General features: G+C 48.2%; 1 protein-coding gene across 2 annotated transcripts in view; it reads right to left on the minus strand.

Annotated features, from left to right (window-relative positions):
• Window positions 1-24,520, minus strand: part of LOC115309242 (serine/threonine-protein kinase D3) — a 200,447-nt gene that overhangs the window by 58,785 nt on the left and 117,142 nt on the right. Inside the window, exon 1 of one of the 2 annotated variants that reach the window (XM_029967432.2) lies at window positions 22,484-22,657. The exons of the other annotated variant lie outside the window; for it this stretch is intronic. Coding sequence (XP_029823292.2) covers window positions 22,484-22,579 — 96 coding nt within the window. The 5' untranslated portion in view covers window positions 22,580-22,657. Of the gene's footprint in view, window positions 1-22,483; window positions 22,658-24,520 lie in introns of those variants that run through there. 2 annotated transcript variants of the gene reach the window in all.

Consider the following 24,520-nt stretch of genomic DNA (forward strand, 5'->3'; position numbering starts at 1 on the left):
GCGCAGTTTCAAACGCTGCTGGCGGTTAAATTCTCGTCTTTTCCCGCTATATTTTGTGTTTCATGGTACATGCATTTCCCGAGGACATTGAAAACGCATTGTACACATTAAAAAAAAAAGCAAAAAAAAAAAAGATCTATATTTGTTGGGTACGCGTGCGACAGAACGAATGCGACTGGAATGTATAGTTCTAATTATTTGTGTTTTTTTCTTACGAAAAGTTTCGATGGCGCCGCGGGATCTGCCGCATGTGAAACGACAAAGCGCTTTGCTGTCAAAAATAAATTGCAACAGAAGAGGGCCGAAAGGCATGCATTTTTCATGCTCACAAATAACGTGTTTACCGATGGACAGGAAACGGACATACACGAAAATAATTTATTTGAGAAAGATCTCAAATAACAGAGTCACAGTCGACGACAGTCACATCTTGACGATTGGACGGAATCCGAGATGACTTCATTTTGAGGCACGTTTTGGGGAGAGCTTCCTTTTTTCACAACCGTACCAATACAAAGGAACAAACGCGACTGACCCGTTTCCCACCCCAACCTGGACAACTATTTTGGGAGAGGACTGAGGATTCTACGCGGATTATCTGTAAGAGGGGAGAGAACAATGTTCGCAAAATCGCGTCGAGGGTCGTTCGACGTCCTTCACGTCCTTCGTTTCCCGTGAATGTAAAGCAGAAAAAACTTGAATGGCAGGCACTTACCAGCCTTTTTTCTCAAAATGGAAGATAACACAAAAAGAGTATGCAGCACGCATAAAAAAAAAATTAAGTGGAAACTTTCAAGAGGGGCGAGAAAACGTGGAATGCAAAATTGCAAAAACGTAGGTAGAGAACCGCGCTAAGCGAGTCTTCACGGTCCAAGAGAGTGGCAGAAAATTTCTAGCTGATAGAGGGCGCGAGAGTCGCACCAGCTGCATCTGCATCAGCAACATGGCGGCGGCCTAGAAGCAATTTTTGGAAAGGTGTATACACACAAGCCTCAACATTTAAAAATAGTCACCAATAAGGTCTGCAACAAGAAAATATTTAAGATTTCGCATGGCTGTAAAGGGTGATGGAACTTGACAGATTTTCTTTACTGAACCACATAACCTTAATTTGTGTCAAAGGCAATCTTGTTCACCCCAGAAATCAGGCCATCACAAAACACCCCAAGACAATCGTTGTGCAAGAGATCGCTGCCCTCGCAATCCGGCAAACAGATGGCTTTGTTTATACGCGAATGCGAGCATAGCATCTTGAGGCTGACCTATCTCTGCTCCTACGAGCACGTGGAATCGCATGCACGTGGAATTGATGACTCGCAAAAGTTACCTTCCAGAAGATGCTACTTGTGCCGCTTATGCTTGCACTTATGGGAAAATTCCGATAAACTTCAACGTGATAGAATTACACACAAAAAGATGTCAACCGTCAATCATTTTTTCTTTTTTTTCTCCTGCGCCTGTTTTAATAATAAAAACCCGTAATGAACGATAGATAAAAAAAAAAAAAAAAAAAGAAAGAGCGGAAATCTGTGTTTTTAACGGGGCCACGCCATCCCGTCAAGGCTGAGCGACGTGCTCGTTAACCACGTGCCATGACGGGGATCGTGATTGTGTTTTCGCATTTTTCCAATGACTATTAATAAAACGGGACTATATATGGCAGCATCACACGAAGCAACCCAACTAACAGACTGAGAACAAAAAATCTATACGTGCGCCACGTCGGCTATACGTAACGCAAGCTGCCGTCCGTCGGAAAAACTGCAGCATACGATATTATCCATTCGTTCAACCGCCTACTAGCCAAGATTGTGTACCTTGCAAAAGGATCGGATTAAACGACGACGTTCAAGCGTGCACAACTAGCAATCAACGGCTATTTTTTTTCCTTTTTTCCCCCGTCGTGGTTGTTTAACATTGGTACGGCCATAGAAACAAGCGTATCTTTAAGCATCCAAATGAATAAACAAAACGCCTGCCTGAAGCACGCGTGAGCAAAAATCGCGTCGCATCGCGCCGCCAAGCAGCGAAGCCATAGCAACCGTCAAGGCACGGCAACGCGCCGCTCGGCGACGCGATTCTTGCTCACATGTGTTTCACGCGTGATTCCACCGCAAGTTTTCCGCCGCAACAAACTCGCAAACCTCAGCCCGTCCCCAACCTCGGAATCCTGCGTACTAAGCAGCAGTTAATGGTGTAAGACTCGCGGATCACGAGCGCCCGAAACAGTTTCGAAACTACCTTTATAAGACGCACGTACACAGATACACACGCATACACATACACGCCGCAAGCAGCTACACATACACGCAGACAGACAAGAGCGCCTACACAGTCTCGAAACTACGTTCATAAGATGAACACACAGATACACGCGCGCACACACAAACACATGCACGCACGCGGAACAGATGCACATAATAGGAAAAAGAAGGGAGGAGGAAAACAGAATGAGTTCCGTAACAAGCGAACCTGGAATTCGATTCATGCAGGCAATCACCATCGCCTCCATGGACGGCATGCATGACCAGGCACCAGGATTGCTCGCTCATGCAAGCGATCCTCTTTCGGTGCGTCGCCATCTTTATCTGCTGATCTCACAGTTTCGTTTGATCTCATTCATTCCCACAATTCCCATCTCCGCACGGACACAACGAGAACGGAAGTAAACAAACAAAACACACACGTAAGCTTATTAAGTATTAGGCTTTGCGAGAGTGTCGCAAAACAACAACACAGCACGGAAGCTTGTCGCTAACAGAAGTTGCTGGACCGCAACCAAGATCGCGCCCGAAACTCTGCAAAAGACCGACATCTAGGAAGCGCAGAAAGGGATAAAACGCACCGCAGTTTGATTCTTTATTAATTTATTTCCCCGTTGTTTTTCGTACACTTAGGGTGTTTCCACCGTGTCGAAGGTTCACTAGCCGGTCAACCGAGTCGTGTCCTCGCAGTGTTTGTGTTTTGTTTTCCAGTGAGAAAAATAAGGATTCCGAAAGTGTGCGCAGAATATTTCTTTCAAGTGTGCAGCTTGCACACCAAGTCACGAAATACCAAATCAACAAATTCATAAAAAAAAAGAAAGATAAAACAGGTTTCTGAGCTTTTTTGCAATCCCTCCCTCTCCCCTCAAACCGTCTACAATAAATAATAATAACTTTCAGCCTTTCCACTCTGGTGAAGAAGGAAGGCCAGCGCAGCTGTACAATGGAAAGTAATGGACGGCCGAAAGTTGGCAAGCCAGAGTGGAAAGGCTGCCGCCATCCATGAGCGACGGCGGCAACCAGATGCTTGCTGCCGTCGCTCATAGAGGGCGGTAGGTGTCCAGAGTTCGGTGTCTACATTTCTTTGCGGGGGACACGACCCTGAGGAAACTAGACCTGAACCTTCACGCAGTCACCAACTCGCAGAAAAATCTCCTTAGGTAAAATGAGCCAAATTCCTCTTCTTAGGGAAAACTTAATCGGAAATGGAATTCTAGACTGCGATATATCCGCTCAGGCCGCAGTCAGGCGGCCCATACATCATACAAAGGTCGCGGTTTTCGCTGCAGACACGAGAAGTTTGCTTTACGCACTCAGACAGCGTCTGGAGACAAGTGACGTGTTAGCGGTGTAGTGGTAGCAGACGACGCTGTCTTTTACAGGACGGTATCGCAGATGATGAGATCATCAACCGCGCGCTCGCACCGGCGGTTTTGCGCCCGTTTCACGAGCGGTAACTTCAGAGCACCCCCGCGTTTCTTACCTGCTTTGGGGTCGTTCTAAAAGTGATAAATGTAGTGGTTTTCGATGGCGCTCAGCAAGTTTCTTATGCGGAGCGCAGGTTCGTCTGCTTTTTTTTTTTTGCAGGGGCTGTGGTGACGTTTGAACGCCAAGGTCTGATTGGCTCTGATCGAAGGATAGTGGGTAGATCTCAAAGCAAGCTGCCTTGAAGTATATACCCAGTATCCTTCACTCAGAGCTCGGCGTTCAAACGTCACCACAGCCCCTGCAAAAAAAGCAGACGAATTTGCGCTCCGCATTGGAACCATATGTTTATTTTATTTAATTAAAAGTAAATCAACGAATTTTAGTGAACATATCGACTTATCCTTACAATTAGCCCCCTATATTATTCCCCCGTGGATATATATAACTCACCTGACAAAACGCATTAGTGTGTGTGTGTGTGTGTGCGTATGTATCTGTGTTTGTGTTCTTGGAAAATGTGTAAAACTTAATTTTGAACACCCTGCATAAATGACGATACGTAAGTTCAGTTTGAAATGAAGTCTTCTGAAAGTCTCCAGAGCGGCAAACCGACGAAGAGGTTATAGGTGGCGCAAGCTGTCGCCCGGTATACAAAGCGCGCAGTCATTACCATCCATCCATTCAGGTTCTGGTATGTTAGGCCACCTTCGTGTTTTGTTCGTTATAAATACATAATTAGCGCACAAAGACAGCGAAAATAAAAATGCCATTATTCATCGGTCCTCCGACCATACAGCAAACGAACAAACAAACCAATAAATATACAAAACAAACGAAATACAGAAAGGATGTCTCCGACCGCGTCTCCAAACTTGGGCTTTAATATTTCAGTTACGAATGCTGGCTCCACCATCCAAAAAAACATCTTCCTTTTTTTCCCCTTCTTTTTTTCAGACATGTTGTCAGTCAAAGAGATGCTCGCGCGACATTACCACCCTATGGAGCCCACTTTGTGTTACTTGGGTATATCCATATGTTCGTTATATCGGTATTTACTAGCAAGGACCTATAGTGTCGGCAGGTACCCAGTAAATCCACGTGAAGAGAGCGAGAAAACCGGCAAAGATATAAAACACAAGGAAGACACAGCGACCTAAATTGAGAAAAGTGGACCGACAAACTTCCCTTAACGTGATGGGGAGAAATGGGAAAGGAGGGTAGGAAGTTGTCCGAAACTTTAAAGTGCACCGCCGCAACACATACGCACATATCAGGATATCACCTTGTCGCTTAAATTTCTAAATTATTTTTTCTTGCTTTTTTTTTCTTACTTGGTGCCCGTATGAAACACGGGAGTGCTCCAACGAAAACGATGTCGTACGCATAAATCAAACATTTATGCCCCTGTCTCGACTCTCCTCTTTATTCACCCTGTACATTGGAAGAAAAAAAAAGGAAAAAAAAAAGTCGATCGTTTGGTGCAGTGCGGCCAGCGGCCATTAATTTTTCGTTATACATCACATTTGCAAATAAACGAGAAAAAAAGAAAGCGGAATAACAGCGAATTTTAAAAGAGCAAGATGCATTTTGATATTGGACTGTAAGTAGAACCGAGCGTGAACAAAAAGAGACGCAACACCGTAACGCAAAATAAAAAATTTGAAGCCTTTAAAAAAAATATATATATATTTCTAAGCCAAGTTGAAAATTAAGATTCTTAAATATGCATAACGTTCAAACCTTTGTTTGTGTGTGTGTGTGTGTGTGTGTGTGTGTGTGTGTGTGTGTGTGTGTGTGTGTGTGTGTGTGTGCGCGCGCGCGTGCGTGCGTGTCTGTGCGTGCGTGTGTGTGTGTTTAATACCGTGCCGCTATCACTATAGCAGCGTTAACATTTGCGTTTTATTTTCCTTGCATTCGTTGTTCCTTCCTTCCCCCCCCCCTTTTTTTTTTTCATGTAATGCGTTTCCAAAAGATGCTTTTGAGGCGATCAAACTAGATTAAATATAAACAAGCAAGACAGGCTCGGAAACCGGAAGGCGCCACGCAGATCCATCAACCAGTCTTTGCATCGTTTTGAATCTCCATCGCTTCCTTTCTGTCCCTTTTTCGCTCGTAGTTCCGAAGGACGGGGCACACCGTTTCACTTTAATAAGCGTAAGCATGACAGAAGCTTCAAGAGCGAGGACCCGGTTTTCAGCGTTCCTGCAAACCACGCGCGCTCGTGCAGTGCAAGCACTGTTCAGGGCCACACGCTCGCGCTTGTAGCTTCGGCCTCGCTTGCCTTTAAAGTGAAACGGAGTATAACAGGTATTTTCCGTTCGTTTCCCCATCTTCGTAGCGCAACGAAGCTTACCAAATCCTCAGCCCTCGTTAGAAAAAAGAAATGGCGTTTAGAGCATCGCACACGCCGGATACACGGCCGAACATGATCAATCAATCCACGGCCACCGAGCAACTTCCGGCAATCAAATCACGTGCTGCTTGGCCAGCGCGTAACCAAGCGCGGGGAAAAACGCTGCGACTGCATGGCCGCCGCCATGCCTCTGATCGTGCGGGAAAGCCCGTGCAATAGACCATTTGCAAAAAAGAAGCGCTATCTATAGTGTACTCATTATCAATTATAAAATTTCCTCGAGGCTTCCCGTACCGATAGTTTCGTCCGAGGAACAACGGTCCCGGCATTGGGAGCCGTATAGAAATGCAAGTCCAGTACGAGTCCTTCAAAGAACGTCTTCGATAAACACCGCTCACTAACTTGGATGGCCCAGTTCACTGCTCGAGTGACGAGTCTTGCGATCTCGTTGCTGGCGATTCCTTTTCCAGAATTTCGCGGCCGTCTTTCTTTTCTTTTATAAACTGAAACTAAACAACCTGTTGGATGCACAAATAAATTGTCATAACAACGTGAAAACCGAGTTAAATGCAGATGTGGGGCGCATCTGCATTTAACTCGGTTGTCCTCAACCGAAAGACGTGAAAAAAAAAAAAAAATATGGCGGCTACTAATGGCATGATGATGATAGTTGGCAAGAATTTTGCATATGGCCTATTACAAACTTGCCAAACTATGCTCACGCGCACGCTGCACGCGCTCATGGGGCACCAATCAGGCATAGCCTCCTATATACTGACAAAGCCTGGCAGATCGCCACGAGACGCGGCCGCCGAAATGGAAAAGGTGGAGCGGCAGACAACGGATGAGAGGAGAACCCCGTAACGAACGCCCCGCTGTGGTGAGACGCCGAAACACGCTCCTCCCGAGCGGATGAATGCCCGCTCTTGCTCCTCGCGTTCCTTTCTCGTCGGGTTTGAAAACCATGTTTCGGGTCCTCGCCGCTGCAAAAGCTGTGCGCTGAATACCAGGTTCCCCGAGAAATGCTCTCTGCTACCAGATCCTCGTGCTCCAAATCTGCGACCGGGCACCCTATGGCTCCGCCGTCGACCTGCCAGGAGTCAGGATGACAACAAAGCTACTGGCTCGAGCGCGTGGCTTCATCCATGCAACGTTACATCTATGGCTTCGTTTGTGCGAGAACGCGTGCTAATGATGAACGAAATCCAAGCCCCATGCTCGCGCCACCACCTTTGACGGCCTTACAGTGTTAAAGGGAAACTGAAGCGGTTCTGTATTTGAGTAAAAACTCGTAAATCGTCCTCATTTGGCCTCCAGAATTACGAATGTCGAGATTATTTTTCAATTGGGTGCAAGGAGGACGCAGAAGATCATTTTCAAAGTACCGCTGAGGCCCCTCCTTTCCGGAGCGTTACGTCATAAAAAGAGTTTTCGGAATCCCCGCTCTCGCGCCTCGTCAGCGCCTATCAAAGTCAAAACTATGCACGCGCACTCTCGCCATTTTCAAAGAGGTCTGAAAATGACGTCACGACTGCAGTGGCGTAGCTAGGCCATCCGGCACCCGGGGCCCTTATGTCTTTCGTATCCGCCCCCCCCCCCCCCCCCCCCCCCCTTCTTCCCGTTTTACTGGTTGATGGCGATCTCGGAAGGTGAAAGGGGGGGGGGGGGGGCATGCCTGGTGCTACAAGAGGTGTCACACGAGCGACACGCGCTTGGCGGCCGAAAGAACCTTTTATGACGTAAGGACTGGTCGGAGGTTTTTCGTGTTTCCTCGCGTTACATCTTCGGGAAAACGAAAGTGATATCGAGATTCACGGGATAAAAATACTCTATAATTCACCTCTAACTCATTTCTTACAAGAAGCTCTTCAGCTTCCTCTTAGGTCTGAAACGAAGAACCCGGCAGAAAAATTGTGTTTATGTTTAAACAGCTTTAGGGAAGTTGCTACACCTCAGCGGGTTCTCTCACCTGTAGACGAGAAACTTAGCCAGTGCAGTAGAACCGCTCACCTGGGGTCTTCAACCCGCTCCACGCAGTAGTGATCGCACGAACAAGTGCCGGTACGAAACTCATCCAGATTCAAACGGGCAGGGAGTGCGGATCGAACTCAGGAGGTTCTGCAGCGGGAGCTTTCGCTCCACGCCCCGAGCAGTCGAGCATCTCCTCCGAGTTGAGACACCAAACATCAGAGGGGAAAAAAAAACAAAAAAAAAAACACATCGAAGTGTCTAGCGTTACGTCCGACGTAACCCAAGTTACGTCGGTTACCCAAGTTACCCAAGTTAGAGGAGGGCGGGGGGGGGGGGGGGGGGGGGGGGGGGGGGAGTGGGTAAGGTATACGCGTTTCAGTGCTCCGTCCGGACGTAACGCTAGCCACAGCGAAAAGCATAACAGCTTTAGCAGAGTGGTGCGTACTCTGGTCCGCTTCGCTTCCCAATGGACCGCAGAGAACGCTACGAGTCATCGAAGCCAATCCAACGCCCGTCACGTGATCTGCGAAAGAAGCGCGGAGCGCGCAGTCACATGAGACGTTCCCAGCGCTTGATCGGCTGGATTGGCTCGTAGCGTCCCTTGCGGTCCATCGCAAGGAGAAACTCGCTGTCGTGGCCTCATCTGGAAGCAGTTCCATCGGAAAACCAGTGTACGTCCGCACTCCGTAGAAACCGGCCGGCATTGGGGTGGAAGCTACCGTACCCGTTGCACCAGCCGCACGTCTGGTCTTTCGCCACGTGATCAGGCTCCATCCGATACCCACGCGCAAAGAAGGCGATGGAGTGCGCCCCCCATCTTCAGAAATAACAAAACAAAAAATAACAAAACAAAAGTTTCTCGTCCACTTTTTCTTTTGGTGTGTGTGTGTGGGGGGGGGGGGGGGGGGGGGGGGGGGTTAAGAGCAGCGTTTGCAACAGAATTCGGGTTCACCGCGACGAAACGTTTACAAGGAGGCGCGGAGAGAATGTCAGGAGCCGCAGCGAAGAGACGTCAGAAATCCGTAAGAAGAAGATCGACTCATCTCCTCCAGATGTATGAATAAAGCCAAATACTTTACTAGGAGAATACATACTACTCCGCTCATTTGCATTCAGTCTTGTATACATGTTACTCGAAAAGGGTAATCGATTACGATTACTCTCGCTTAAAAAATATATTCAATTAGATTACGTGATTACTCGAGACGAAAAGTAATTGAGCAATAAACGCATATGATCAGATGAGATCCATATAAGAACCTAAGAAGAACACCTAAGAACACTATAAGATTACCTAAGAAGTTAAAGAAACTTCTTATCGGTTTCTTATAACAATTCTTAGTCAGCTGTGACGACATACTAAAATAATATATAACCTCGCTTGGCGCGCACTTTGGCCTAAGTTGCATTTTGCGCCATAAAGCCCTTCATCATCATCATCAGTAAACTTCTTATATACACTTGTATAGTTATTGTGTGTAACCAGACATTTCTTATACATATAAAAATCAAATCGAATCAACATCAACGATATCTTGCTTAACTTCAACTCTTTTTTTCCCTTTTTTTTTTTCTTAGTTGCCACGAAGATTTCGGGTTAAACCCAAATGATATACACACAAAATTCATCCGCATGGCAAATACGAGCAAGAGAGCGCCGGATTTGCCCCCAGCACGTGCTGTCAATTCCAGAGAGAACTCCTCCAACAAGAAAGCAGACGACGCAAAAGTAAGGGGAAAAAAAGCAGACAACGCAAAAGAAGACAAAAAGAAAAACATACGACACAAAAATTATATGGAAAAAAAGCAGACGACACTGAGAAGAGAAAACGCGAGGGTGAGACAGACACACATTTCATTGCAGACGACGAAAACAAAATCAAAAAGGGATCGGGGGAGCGTCTGCTGTGTGAGCTCAACTGCCTTCTGAAAGAATATATTGTTCTTTTTAGCGACGAATATTGGTGAAAGAATACTGAAAGTATCTGAGGTCAAAATAAAACACAAAACATAGGAGCGATAGAATCTCCAGACAGGATTGCTCGAATAAGTTGCACGAGATTGCAACCAATCACTGCCGGTGCCAAAGAAAAAAAGGATAAAAAAAAGATAATTCACTTCTCATTTCGGTCTGAATAATAATAATAATAATAATAATAATAATGTGTCCGTGAAAGGAGTCACGCTGCGGAATTTGAAAGCTGCGCAGCTTAAAATAAAAAAAAAACACACACAAAAGAAAACACAAAACAACAACAACAACAACAACTTCGTAAAAGAAAAGAGGACAAAGCAATAAAATTAAAAAGGAAAGCTCATATTACTGTCGTTGAAACTCAGGGGCCAATAAACGCACAGCAGCAAGCAAGTATACGCTTTTTTTTTTTTTTTTTTTCAAAGCATGGAACATTTTTTGACGTATCAAAGCTGTATGTTGGGCTAGTTGGTATTGGTCTTGGGTTGCCAAAGGCATGGTGGCGCTTTTTTGGACGAGGACAAAAGAAAGAAAGAAAGCGCTCGTGTCTGTCTTGTCTTTCTTTCTTTTGTCCTCGTCCAAAAAAGCGCTACCATGCCATTGGCAACCCAAGTTTTTTGACGCCTATGTTCCTCCGCGATGCGCAAATAGTCCGCTGCCGACGCGCTGACGTCACACAACCCGTCACGTCTAATGCCCCACCGCGTTCGCTGCCGTGGCTGGTACGTGGTGCTTATTAGGCAGGCATCCTCACCTTGTACCCGACCATAGTAGATTGCAACTTAGTGGCGTTCTATATGCAGACGACAATGTAGTAACGAGCAGACGCACGTTGTTAGACCGCGTCCTTTCAGGCCCTTTTAGGCCTACGACGCTTGCCCCCTCGTAGATGGGGCCAGAGCTCGCCACTAGGTGTCGCGACGTAGCGTTTTTGTGTCTTCTTGGAGTTTTCAGTCGCTCGAGGTGGAAACCGCTCTCGGTCCCAAAATAGGGGAGTTGCGTTCCCCATCTATAATTCAAGAGCCAGAAGCACCGCTCAGCGTCCCCTCACGATTTCCATCACCGCCGGCGGCTTTTCAGAGAACTCGTCTACAAACTCGGCAGACTTTTGCCGACGGGAAGCATGACGCACTCGCTCTTCGCGTGTAGGGACGGACCATCATTGTTCTTCCGAGCACGCACTCCGAGAGAGTCAGAGAGTGCAGGCGACGCAAGTTATCTCCCTAGGACGCGAGTCGCGACTTCAACAAGTAAAAAAAGAACACTTCCAAACCATTTTTTTTCCCCGAATTGTTTCCCGAATCACGTCACGTGACCGAAACGCCCGTTCAGCTTCTCGGCTATATTTAGCGGGAAAATTGACCGTAAGGGGACTCACGCACCAATCCAGTTTCTCCGTTAACTTTGGCGGGGAAATCGATGTCGCGTAGCCTATGCACCATCAGATTCCCCGCTATATTCAGCGGGGAAAATATTGACGCCACGTGAGCTGAGGTTGTGGCCTACGCATCGGGTCAGTTTCCCCGCTAAATTCAGCGAATAAATTGATACAAACATAGGTCCTCCTTTACTCCCCCGAAACGGCTGTTTTATCAAACCCTATTTATTATCCTTCAATGCGCACGCGCACCAGGCCGTCCGTCGTCCGCTCGCTGCCCATTGAGTGCAACTTACTTCGAAATTCCCGTCGACTTGTGTCGATTATTTTTCTTCTCGATGCTCGACCGTTCCCGACTCATCAAATATTAAGACTCGTCCTAAGGCGAGCTTGAGCTGGCGGGCCCGAGTTTTAACGGGACAAAGGCCGCCCTACAAAAGAGGTGATCTAATCCCTTCCTAAGGCCGCTCGGCTAATCCCATGAGGACGCAAATGATGTTAAGCGAAGGACGACGAAACAACGCACGGTCCCACGGAATTTGATACCCTTTCGCCGCACGCGCGAGCGCGAAAATTAAGCTTTCTTGATCGAGCCCTCGATCGAATCGTTCATCTTATTTCTGACGGAGAAACTGCGCCCCTCCCCGCCCACACGTTGTTTTTCTTCCGATCGAGAAAGGTAAACCGGGCTGTTTAGCCCGCATAGAGAAACTACGCATCACAGAAAGCTGAAACTTTGAGGAGAACGTGACGCTAGCGGTGGTGATAAAATGAGAAAGTTGGAGCACATGGCGTTACATGAATCAAAAGATACAAAAGAAAAACAAGGTTTATCGCCAAAACTGGCCACTTAGAAAGACGACACTGTGTTCTTTCCATGCAAACAAGTTTTTTTTTTTTTTTTTTCGCTGAATTAAGGCTACTGGCGCCCACAATATCAAATTACAGTTTGATAAATATTGGGCTGAGGTAGATGTCGGCTCATAAATAAATTTTTCTTTTGTATCTTTTGATCCCGGTAAAGTCATGCGCGTAAACTTCCGCATTTTATCAAAACCGCTAGCGTCACAGAGTTTTCGTAGATCGTTCTCGCCGTAGGGCCCTCCGCGACCCGCTACGTTACCCGGAACTCTACAGTCAAGGCCATCGGCGCGCAGGCGCAGTAGCGGCTTCTTCGTTGCGGGGGGGCTTAGCGGACGGGGAACGCGGTTTACGGAAAGGAAACTTCCTGTATTCTCACGATGTTTCAGCTTTCTGCAATGCGTAGCTTCTTTACGCGGGCTAAAAAGTCGGGTTTACGGATTACCTTTCTCGGCCAGACTCTGTACTTTTGAAGCTGAGCGTTCCTCAATGACTCCGCTTCGCGTGAAGGATGGATGGATGGCTGTTAAACGGCTGTACCCTTTATAACGAGTTGTAGCTTCCGCCACCTAGGAGGAAAGATGTCAGCGTTGCCAGACTGTCGAAAGAATTATGCCAAAATCACCAAAATCCTTTCACCACTCTCGCAACCCTGAGTCTGCAGTACACTTGGGGAGACAGTGCTGCCTGAGCGTTGGGTTATACATTATACCAACAATAATAGACGAAGTTTCCCATGATAATATTCATCCAAGATCAAAACAAAAATTTGTTTTTTAGTGGAAGAGAAAGTAACAGAAACATACGGCAACACTGAATCTGAAGCTTGGATTGACGGTTGGATGGATAGTATTGGCGATAACCTCTGTATCGGGCGGTAGCTTGCGCCACCTAGCCTAGGATTAGATTTGATTCGCACTTTCGTGGTCCACCCTCTAGGGTTGGCCCACTTAATATGTGAAGTCAGCCAGGTTATCTGCATCCGAGTCACCCTTTTTGTGCATCCGATTTTTGCGAGTCCTTCAAAAATGGTATACTGGTCTTCCCTTTTTTTTTTCTCTCCCATTTTTACCTCTGCAGGACACATCTATCTCAAACACAAATTTTTACCAATAAAAGGAAAAAACAAATTGTAAATTACTATTTAATCTTACAAACTGCGTTTGCTACCGCCTGGCAATATTTTGCGGTATAGTTAGATGAACATAAATCAAATCTTATTCCATGTTTAGCCAGTTGTATTACGACTTGTACAGTTTCGCGATTCCGAGTATCAGGTATACCGGCTGCAATGACGAAGCTTTGCTCTTTCTTCAGGGTAAGGGGCAGGCTCCCATCGCTTCGCCGCTGGAGAAGCACAATGCAGGACATCTAGCCTTTTGCGAGGAACAATACGGCACTCCCATCCAGCGCCTCAGCTGAAAGGCTGTTCATCGAAGCGGTCGACATCTTCACGAAGAAATGACGCAAGATGTCTGACGAAATTCTCGAGAGCCAGCTGCTGCTCAAAATACTCAATGTCAGTAATCGGAACTGGCGGCCACAATAAAACATTCGAATAACCCTCTTTCCTTTGTTTCTTACTCGAGGACACTTACTGTTTGAAGTAACGCCACGAAAATTAAGTACCAGATTACTTTTTGGTGTAACGGTCACTTTTTAATAGAAGGGTAATTGTAAATAAATAGAATTTAGCATCGGGTAAGTGTAAATGTAATTCCTTACTTTTTTTTTTAGTAACGTGTACAAGCTTGATTACACATTGCTCATGTTAGGAGCTTCTGAAGGGACTTCGCAACGAAGTTAGTTGGGACAGGTAGCCCAAGAGTCCTGCAGCAGTTACTGCCCAAAGTTGCCCCTTTTCGCCACCAGAGGCGTTCGCGTCATATGAAAAGCGTGCAGGCGTTCATTCTTTTTGTCGTGCACGGCATTTACTGTGTCCTGTTTGGACACACATTTACTGACAGACGTTTTGAGCTGCACATCGTGGACTACACTAAAAGTTTACGCGTAACGTGTCCTGACCCCCGCCAAGAAAAATAATATTAGACATTAGATGTTTAGACAGCGTGAAGTCGGTCAGCCGTAGCATACAGGTACGGACATACCGGCTCACACTCTGGGTGAGAAACCAGTGCAGTACGACTGCTTTCGCCCTTTCTAGCTCAATGTGATAGCGAAGTCGATCAAGCCGCTCCACCTCTCCTCCACGCGCTCGAAATGCCGAGAGAGAAAAGAAGTGGAAAGGAGGTGACCACCGACTAAATCGCGTCTCGCGCCGTCAATATTGCTCTATTTTTTTATCTTTTTTTGCATAAATTTTTTTTTTTTTTAACACGCGTGTCTCACCCAGATTGTTAACTTCTTTTTTTTCGTTTCAACGGTTTTTTAAGTTGCCACTATATTATATATGGAGCCGTCGACTTCGTAGAAGTCGCGGATAGCCGAAACTTCTTCGACCGATAACCAGAGCCAATTTTCGTCGATAAAATCGGTCCAATTAACGCACACTTCTCCGGCATACTCTTCAAACATCGGTCAATAATACAAAAAAAAAAAAAAAAATCAAACGCGGCTTATAGGAAAACCGTGTCAACAGACAGCACGGCCTGTCGCTGCCGCCACGGCGAGCAAGCGAGCAAGCTGACGCAATCGCCTTCTAACGAGACTTGCGAAACGGCGGTCGACGTCCCGACGGCCGAAAACACCAAGAAAACCTTCGGATACGGCGGGCGGGCGACCGCGCCAGGTTACACCGACCCTGCGGCGTGCACGTACTACAAAACGCGATTTTACGAGACCGAGAAAGAAAACAAACGCTTTTCGATAATCTTCGTTTTGCTGGAATCGCGGCGGGCAGCAGCAGCAGCTGCAGCGGCAGCAAGTATTGGCGACGCGAGCGATCGAATCCGTTGCTGTGGTCGGCCCAACACAATCGGCCGAATGCTGACACTGACGTCAGCAAAAGATGTCTCATCGACGGAAATAAGAGGAATGTAAGAACTTCAATTTTGACGGTGTTGCCAGTGTTGCTTTGAGAGCGCTATGATTTCAGGCTTCCACCATGCCCATTACAAACACCATCGAACTTGTTGTTCACAAGGTAATGACGTCACGAAAGGTAACCGAACGAGGGCGCCACCGAAACATCTCGCCGATAAAGGTGTATCCACACGACGGACCGGGCCGCGGACCGATTGATCACGTGATGCGCGGCCCGCGGGGCGCCCGCCTGCAATGAGCATCCACACGGCGGACCAAAAGAGCAGACGACAGTGTGAACGGGCCGGTCTAACCCTCGACCTCACAGCTCCACCAAATGCATGCAGCGAGCTGCTTTGAGGCTATTTGTAAGGAGCCAAGATGGAGGTTGAACGAAAGAGAAGTTTGGCCGCGGTGGCCCTGGCGTTGACTATTGAGGACGAGGAGGACTTAAGTGAACCGAAAAGGGCATGCATCTATTGTCCCACAGAGCGGGGAATTGCTCCACGAGCGCGATGAAGTAAAAAAGTAGCATCGTCGCACTATGCCGCCATCGTCGCACAACAAAACGTTCGTCTTCTTCGTCTTGAACAGTTGGCGCCAAAAGAAGACGACGTTGGATTTGGATTCCAATCCAAACAAAAGTCAGCTTGTTGCCAGACTTAGCACTTCAATTATACTAAAAACACCGCGGTCCGCCGCCAAGGTCCGGGCGAGAAAAGCGCTTGGCATTTCTCACAAGCGCGGGCCGCGGACCGCCGGCGGACCTCGAAAAGCGGTGACGTAAGATCACGTGATGCGCGGCCCGCGGACCAAAACAGCAATTTGGACCGTCGTGTGGATACACCTATTCCCTGGACGCCACATTCGAGGGCGATGTTTAGACCGCGAGCGAAGAACGAGCTCACATTAATACTATACAGAGATAGGCGATTTCGATGGTGCGGCTTTGCGAAAGAACTGCGGAAGCTCGCCGTGAGCACGCGCTCAGCACCCGCGCGCACACAGCTATGGCACCCAGTGAATACTTCCATCGCCTCCTCTATACTCACAAAGCCTGGCAGTTCGACGACGGAGCCATACAGTGCCCGGTCGCGGATTTGGAGCGCGAGGATCTGGCAGCACAGAGCCATTTCTCGGGGAACCTGGACGTCAGCGCACAGCTTTTGCGGCGGCGAGGACCCGAAACACACTCGTTCGCTCGGGAGAAGTGCGTTTCGGCGTCTCGCCGTAGCGGGGCGCCAGTCACGTGGCTCTCCTCTCATCCGTCGTCTGCCGCTCCACCTTTCCCCATTTCGGCGGCCGCTTCTCGTGGCGATCTGCCAGGCTTTGCCAGTATACAGGAGGCTATGATACTTCCCTATATGCACGCGGGGGGTAGCTGTTATTACAGCGCCTCGAACGCGTCTCCTCTGGCTGGCGTGTTTGGCGTCCCGTCCTTGTCCACCCGTGCGTCAAGAGTGGTCCCCGAGTGGCAACAAACGACACCAAAAAAGCTGGAGTGCCGTGCTGTCGGATGTGGCGATCCTGGCATTCGGTCATAGAAGTTCCAAAACATAAAGGCAAGAAAGAACGCGAGTGTCGTGGACAGTCAAGTTGGAGAGTGACCTGCAGGAGAGCGGGCGTCTGACGCACGTACCGTCACTTGCAGCGCCAGCGCCAGGATCGCGCAAGGCGACGACATGACACTTTTATGACGTCATCGAGCGGAGATCGATAGATCAATTTCTAGGACGCGATAAATACACAGCCTCTTGTATTCGAGGCTATGCCGTAATTAGGGCATCGTGTTTTTAGTTTATGTTTTGCTAGATTCCCCCTTTTTTTTTTTTTCAAAATTCGAAGTTTAATTTTGACATGTTCACATTTTTCCAGAAAAAAAAAAAGGAGAAAGTACAAAGATTATTTGGATTTGCAGTGATTTATTTAAGAATTTGCTCGGTTGGCGCCATTGTCACTGGCAGTATACTAAAGGCCCGTTCACACGCACCTGCAACCGAGTAGGACCGACAGAGACAAGACCGTTTTTTAAGTTTTGTGCGACGGGTTAGGACCGGATGCGCTGCTGCGGAGCTGGTCCTAAGCCGTCGCAAGAGGCTTAAAAACCGGTCTTGTCTCAGCCGGTCGTGGTCGGTTGCAAGTGTGTGAACGGGCCTTAACTGTCTCGCCATAAAACCTGCAAACAAGTGTTGCTGCAATCAACGTCGATCCTTTAAAATCCCTCAACTCACGGACCCATAACCGCCAAAAAAACTCGCCTTTTTTTTTTTTTTTTTTTGTTCCCCATTCTGATTTATTACATTTCGTCCCGCAGCTGCACGGAGTAATATAGGAGTTTCACTGCACTCTTGCCCCAGTTTACCTTCCCGTGAAAACTATGGGTTCACAGCAGCCCCACTGCTGAGGTTCCTCGGCTAGGTGGCGCAAGCTACCGCCCGTTATAAGGGGCAGAGCCGTTAGCATCCATGCAACATTTCTCATCTAAAAAAAAAAAAATAAATAATAATAAACAAAATATTCCGTACATGCATCGAAAAGTCCTCCGTTCTGCCCCAATTCAAAAGAGCGCGACAAAAAGCTCCGTACACGAAACAGCCCGACAGTGCAATTTGCTTCCTCGGCGTGCAATCAGCAAGCCGTTAAGCTCGCTTACAACGCCGGCCTTCGACGACGTTGGCGTCGCGGCGCGGCCGTTAAGCGCACCACAACACGCGGGGGTTAATCTCCAATGGAAGCCATAAAGACGGCATGTTGACCGAAGGAGTCGGGGGAGGCAAATGCAATCATCAGGCGCGTGAATACACCGTATACGCACTTCGGTCCACAAAACATACATACATGAATAAATAATTTAAAAAAAAAGCGAAGGCAAATGAGATTTTCTTTTCACCTTGAGATGGACCGCTGCGAACGCTAGCCATCTTAGCCAACCCAACTCTCTGAACGTATCCAATGCCATCTAAAAGACAAGGCCTATGTGTGACATCATCATCACTATATAGTTCCACGAAGCGTCGCCAGCTTGACCCTGCGTCGCCGCAAACGCGTCGCGCAGCGTTCTCACTATACCCGCGATGCTGGCACGCGTCGACGCCAAGTCGGACGCGCCTGCCGCTTTGCGGCGTCTGTCGTCGGCGTGTTTTGCCGCTTGGGGGCGGACCGAAGATTCAGTACCGGGGGTTTTATAGCCTCACTGTCCTTGCAGTGCTAAGTGAATATAGTTTTCACATTTAAATATTCTAAGCTTAAATAGTAAAACAAAATAGCTAGGTGGCGTAAGCTACCGCCCGATCCAAAGGGCTCAGCCGGATTCATCCATCCATCCATCATCCACCAATTACGTCGTGCGCAGACAATTCTCTGTTCTACAGTTTTGCAAGTACGGTCTCTGGGCGCCCCAAGCGAGCAAGATGGCGGCGCCCCGGAGGCCGTGCTTTCAAACGTGTATACTCGGTCACATCCATCGGTCCGGTCCGTCATAAACCGAAAACGGAGTGGGAAAACGGGCGTCGAGCAAGAAGGAGCCATCATTCCTCCATCATCACGTAAAGACGGGGGAACGGTCGCGTGATTTTAACCATACGTCGCATCGTGCGTCGCGCGTCGTGACGCACGACGCGAAGCGGCTGGGGCAGTGCATCGCGATTCGCATCGCGCATCGCAGTGCATCGCATCGCGCACACGTACGAGTGTGTAGGTAGGTGTCGAGTATACTGTACGACACGGCACGTATATTGCCGACGAGGAAAGCTTTCCAACACGAGGTGCTAATCCAAAACAAAGATTCTCGGTCTTTTTTTTTTTTTTTTTTGTTTCCTTCTTAATTTAACATCCCCTAGACTTCATAATTTAACATCGCGCGTGATCGATGACCGGCGTTAGATCGTTAATAGATGTATCAAATGCCGATTTCTGTTTTTGTTTTTCTAAGTTTATATTATCCGCGAGGTTCGGCGTAATAAATTGATATTACACGTATAGACCAACACGCGGCCCTGACGTCACGCAGCTGCGGTGGCGCTGTCGGCGGCACTGCGCATGCGCAGACGCTTCACTCCTCCCGAATTCGGTTTGAGCGCACGCGCAGTGCCCACACCTGGTGTGGGCAAACGCGGGCTTGTTTGGAAACAGCGTGTCGGTCTATATTTATATATATAAAAAAAAAGTCACTGACGTTTATCTATTACAATATCGCACGAACACGACTCCATCGCAGGAAAACCGCAAAAACAGAAACGTTGAAAAGCAAATCGTCATAACGACTTTTCGCTTGCCGTTTGTCTTCGGGAAGGCAGACGCTAATTATAACTGCGACGATTAAAAAAAAAATGAAGATTTGATTGAAGTTTTAATTTTAATTGCGGCAGTCAGCTGTATGTGAACTTCGAAAACAGACGAGTGTGCGTATGTACACACGGCCTGAACTTAGTCTGCCTGGGTCGTTAACGTGCACCACGTTAAACGTTAGACGAGTACCCTGCGTAATATGTTAACTAACCAGCGGCGCATACTTAAAGTGATTGCGACCATGACAAGAAGTTCTTTCGGGGATGGACGGATGCTAACGGCTGCACCATCTATAACGGGCGGTAGCCTGCACCACCTAGACTCGAACTTAAAAACCAAAAGTATGCGCCCCTGATGATGCTAATGATTTTGGGTAAAATCCCGCGTGTCCACAAAAGTGGACTGGCTGTGTCCTTGCTGTGTCACATACATTCCATTGGATTGTACGGAACACATACGGAAGGAAGTTACAACGACAACATGCAACTTCTGTCAAACCGCCTCCAATCCTCCTCGCCTAAAGCCCATATTTTGCGGCAAAAAAAAAAAAAAATTTAAAAATTGCGTTAGTTCGAAAGAGGGAGAGGGGAAGTATGTTTACAGTTTGATAAATTGCGAATACACTTAGATAAGTTTGCTTCCCCGACTTCTTCGGTCAACGTGGCACCTTTATGGCTTCTAATAGAGATTACACCCCCAGCGGGGTGTAGCGCGCTTAACGGCCGCACCGCGGCGCCAGCATCCTCGAAGGCCGCGTTGTAACTTGCAATTACGGTTTGCTGATTGCTGCTGTTTCGAGTTCGGAGCTTTTTATCGAGCTCTTTAGAGGAGAGCGGAGGGAAAGATTACTTTTCGATGCATACGGTGTTTTGTTTATTTGTTTGTTGGTTGCTTCTTTTTATCGATAAGAAATGTTGGACCGATGGATGTATGCTAACGGCTGTACCCTTTATTAGTGGCGGTATAAGCCGAAAAAGTGCTGTTTAGGTTTCTGGCATTTTATTGAGAACATTCGATTATTCATAGAACAAATATATAATACAAATGACTACATCGGAGTACGGCATAAAAAAAAAAAAACTTTTGATTTCGCCGAAGCGAATTGGCCTACAACGTCATCGAAGTCAAATTGTCCCGGTTTCACTCTACACCCAATACAGCGGGATCACAAGGTCTGTCCTGGCCCAGGGAAGTTCCAAAGACCAAAGTATAAAGTTCAAATTCATAAAACCTTTCGGTATGAAGAGAGCGCCGCTCTGCACTATTGGGGAGGACAGACCGTGACGCCCCAAGCGGTTAACTTTACAACTACACGGATGGGGACAACAAATACCATGACTCAGCGCTCGGCCGACATAACCGAACGCGGCGTCATCGTTCGGCTGGAGTTCGTGTTCTCCGGTGAGGGGGAAGAGGGGCTCTTTTGTTTCCACTACAGCCTGCACGAACAATGCAGCATGCACGGTCCCAGCTTAGCACAAAAGCCCAAGTGGGTCAAGCTCGCATTCTCTGAGGATAGATCCGGCACTTAACGTCGCTTCGGCGATTGTTAATATTTTTTTTTACATTAAACTGTGCCCCGCGTTCTATTGTAGAAGGTGACATGGACATGCCCATAAGGCCTGTCGGCATGTGCACAGGCCTTGTGTTGAGTAAACACCAAGCGTGGGGAAAACAAACGGGTCAGAGCGCCCCCCCAGCGGTGCCCTATGTCCAATCCAAACTCAGGGCTTCCTCCTCAAATTCTCGTCGGCGCCCCCCCCCCCCCCCCCCTCTTCCACTTACGCCAAAACACCCAACAAATATCGGACTTCTCCGCCAGATGAAGCTAACAGTTTTTTTGTTTTGTTTTCAAAATTTTGAGGATGCGCACTGAAGTTTAACTGCAGTCAAATCTTCGTCGAACATCACGCTGAAAGTTCGAAAAAGCCGAACTTGATCGACCTCGAACCTGGGCAGGTTCGCGACAGCCCTGCACCAAACACTGTCCGCAGACACGTTACGCACGGCGTGTTCGCAGATGATTCTCTCATCACGTCTGCAACGAACGTCGTGTCTTTCTGTATAACGTATTAGCGGCGCCACTGCAGCTTTCGGGTCTCACTACGCGTACAACTCAAACCTACAGATTTTTTTTTTCAGTCGTTCGTAAAAAAATGTTTAAATTTTCGTCCTCAAAAAAAAAAAAAAAAAAAAAAAAAAAAAAATTAAGGAGAGTTTGAAACACGTCACAGGGAGAATGGTTTTCGTCCTGCCACTTCCGATCATCTGACAAACTGCCGCGAGGCTTACCATTGGTTGGCAAGGAAGCGATCCCACCGACAAAAGGAAAAGGTCCAACCCGGTAGAACCCTGTCACAGAGCCGCCTGCGACAGTTAAATATATATATATATACGCTCGAAGTTTTAGTCGCGGAACAACAGGAACTCCGTCGTTCACGGACACCAATCGCACCACGTCAAGCGGGCTTTGGGACGTGCCCAAGTTAAGAAGTTGTTCGTTACAACGTACGCGCTTCCAGGTGCCACTTGGGCGCCGAACAATTCCTACGCCGGATACGACACACACACACACGCACACGCGAAAAAGAAAAAAGAGTGCGCTAAATAAACAAGGAGGCAGTCAATCGACCTACACCGATCTATGTACGACCTTGAAAAGACACCTCCTACAGGACTCCGAAGACTCCAGAAGGTTCCTGTTTCCCTACATCCTAAAGTTCTCAGCAGGCATTTGTCACAGAAAGATCTGCGGACATGTCTACAGACAGTTTTTGTATGACAAACATGACAGCACCATCCCACGAGGGGAAAAAAACACGCTTCAGACAGTGTCTGAAGTCTGGACACAGTCTTTCGTACGCTGTATGAGCGGTGGGAGTGCGGTTTTTGGAGTGTCCCAATTTCAGATATCTCCCCTTTCTGTGAGGATCGAGGACTGGCCTATATACGACGAAGAATGGGTGAGCATCAGCGGGGTTTACCTGGGCATTTGTGCAGCACATGAACTCCCTCGGGCTACAGGAGTAGTCCTTGCTGCAGGAGGCGGGTACGTCCTCGTCCTCCAGTATGTGTTCCATACCGCACGGCGGACTCCCGATAGCCTCCCTCGCCGAATCCTAAGGATATTGTCACTCCAACGTTGGACCTCACAAAAGTCTTCTACGCCGGGGTGCGGACGATGAACTGAGTCTTAGAAAGATACATCGGATCCAGTGAACCAGTGTGTCCCTGTAGGCTTATGAACTTGAGTCGTGGGTTTTTCAAACGTTCTCAAGAATCCTTGGCCCAGGGCAAACAGACAGCGAGGACAGTAGTTCGGTTGTAGACCAGACGATGCCAAAGAACTGTGTCCCAGAAAGATGCACAGACTGCAAGAGCGAAGGGATCACGATGTCCTGGTACGCTTGTGGACTCGTGCTGTCGATTTAGCGAACGTCTCGAAGAATAATTCGTGGCTCAGGGAGTACGGGCGACAAGACTGCGTACTCCAGAAATCACGGATATCCAAGTCGTCGAAAGTGTACAGGACGAACCCGGGAAACCTTCTGTCAGCAATAGGAGCTTCCGATGGCACACAGAGATTCCAGACATCCAGTCAAGTCGCTCGTGATCGTGGAGGTCCACAAATCGGCGGTCAAATGCAACGAACATAGCGCAACCCGCGCCTCAACAACTACGAGCGAGGCCAACAATTCGTACGCTTCAAAGTAACAAACCTTCGTCCAGTAAATGAAAAGGTCCAGAGTTCAGCGAAACATCGCTCAAACTCACGGTGTACCCCGGAAAACGCCGATATCAAAACGCCGACGAGTGCCGGTGCGGCCGTACTCGAAGAACAGGCACGCCACGGATCGGCAGAACCGCGCACCAAGAATCGACCAAGGCTCAAACCAAATTCCAAGAGAGTCCGACGAGATCCCAGGTGTCCCACAGGTGCCAGGGAGACAACACCCACAAACAACAGTCACCGTCCAAACAAGGAACGAGCAGCGCAAACGAAGGAAGCCCTCGCCACAACGCTAAGTAGCAGACGAAGCCACCGCGGTCCCAAAACGCACTTCCGACAACGCCGCCGTACCACTCCCACCTTTCCGCCGCCCAAGTCAATCTCACCCACGACGGCTGCCTAATCAAAACAAGGAAGAACACCAGCGAGCGCCGCAGAAGCACAACACAGACACAGACAGTCGTCGACCTCCTCCTCTCGTCGCAATCGACTGACGAACCGACCCCCGTCAAAACACGCCGACGGCGATATCAGCGTTGACGGCAGACCCTGGCACGGTCTCACTTCCATTGCCATGTGTCAGAAGTTCTCAGCAGCCGCCAGATGCATCTTTCCCCGAGGGATCTCTATCTGCGCTAGAACACCCCTCTCCCCTTAACGCCTCTCGCTTCCGCAATAATAGCCGCGGTCACGTGGTTGCGGTGCAGGCTTGGAGATCGAACACGCGCACGGAGAGGTCAGTCGGTCCTGAGAACAACCACACGCCGCGTCGGTCGGCGCCTGCCCCGCGCTCGCTGCCTGTGGAGGGGGCGTTTGGTTGATACCACCGCGCCGATGACTTTGGGAGACACGGCGGCCGACACGGCGGCCGCGCACGCGCGGGCCTTCAGAACAACCGGAGGCTCTTTCTCCTTTTCCCGCCCCCTCACCTTCGATCCAGTGAGCGAGAGAGAAAGCAATATGGAGCAGCTTCTGAAACACGCCCACGCGGAAAGTGAAAAAGCGAACAAAAAGCTATGTATATATAGTATATACACCTGTGGTTTGCGTGTGTGTTGCAAACATGCGGTGGCGGAAGGTGGTGTTCACGTTTCACATATTCTGCGCATGTTGTTTTTTTATTTACATTTTCTATTTTGACGGGCTTTCACGGACTGTACTCGCAGAACAGCGTCTAATGAGATTATACTTAGATCAATAAACAGATCTAATAAAAAAAACATGTAATCGCAGCAACTTAAAACCGACGCGATAAACAGCATTGCATATTCGAGCAAATTCTTTTAGTTTG

Source organism: Ixodes scapularis, unplaced genomic scaffold (genome assembly GCF_016920785.2).
Source record: "Ixodes scapularis isolate PalLabHiFi unplaced genomic scaffold, ASM1692078v2 PGA_scaffold4__175_contigs__length_147842914, whole genome shotgun sequence".
Lineage (NCBI taxonomy): Eukaryota > Metazoa > Arthropoda > Arachnida > Ixodida > Ixodidae > Ixodes > Ixodes scapularis.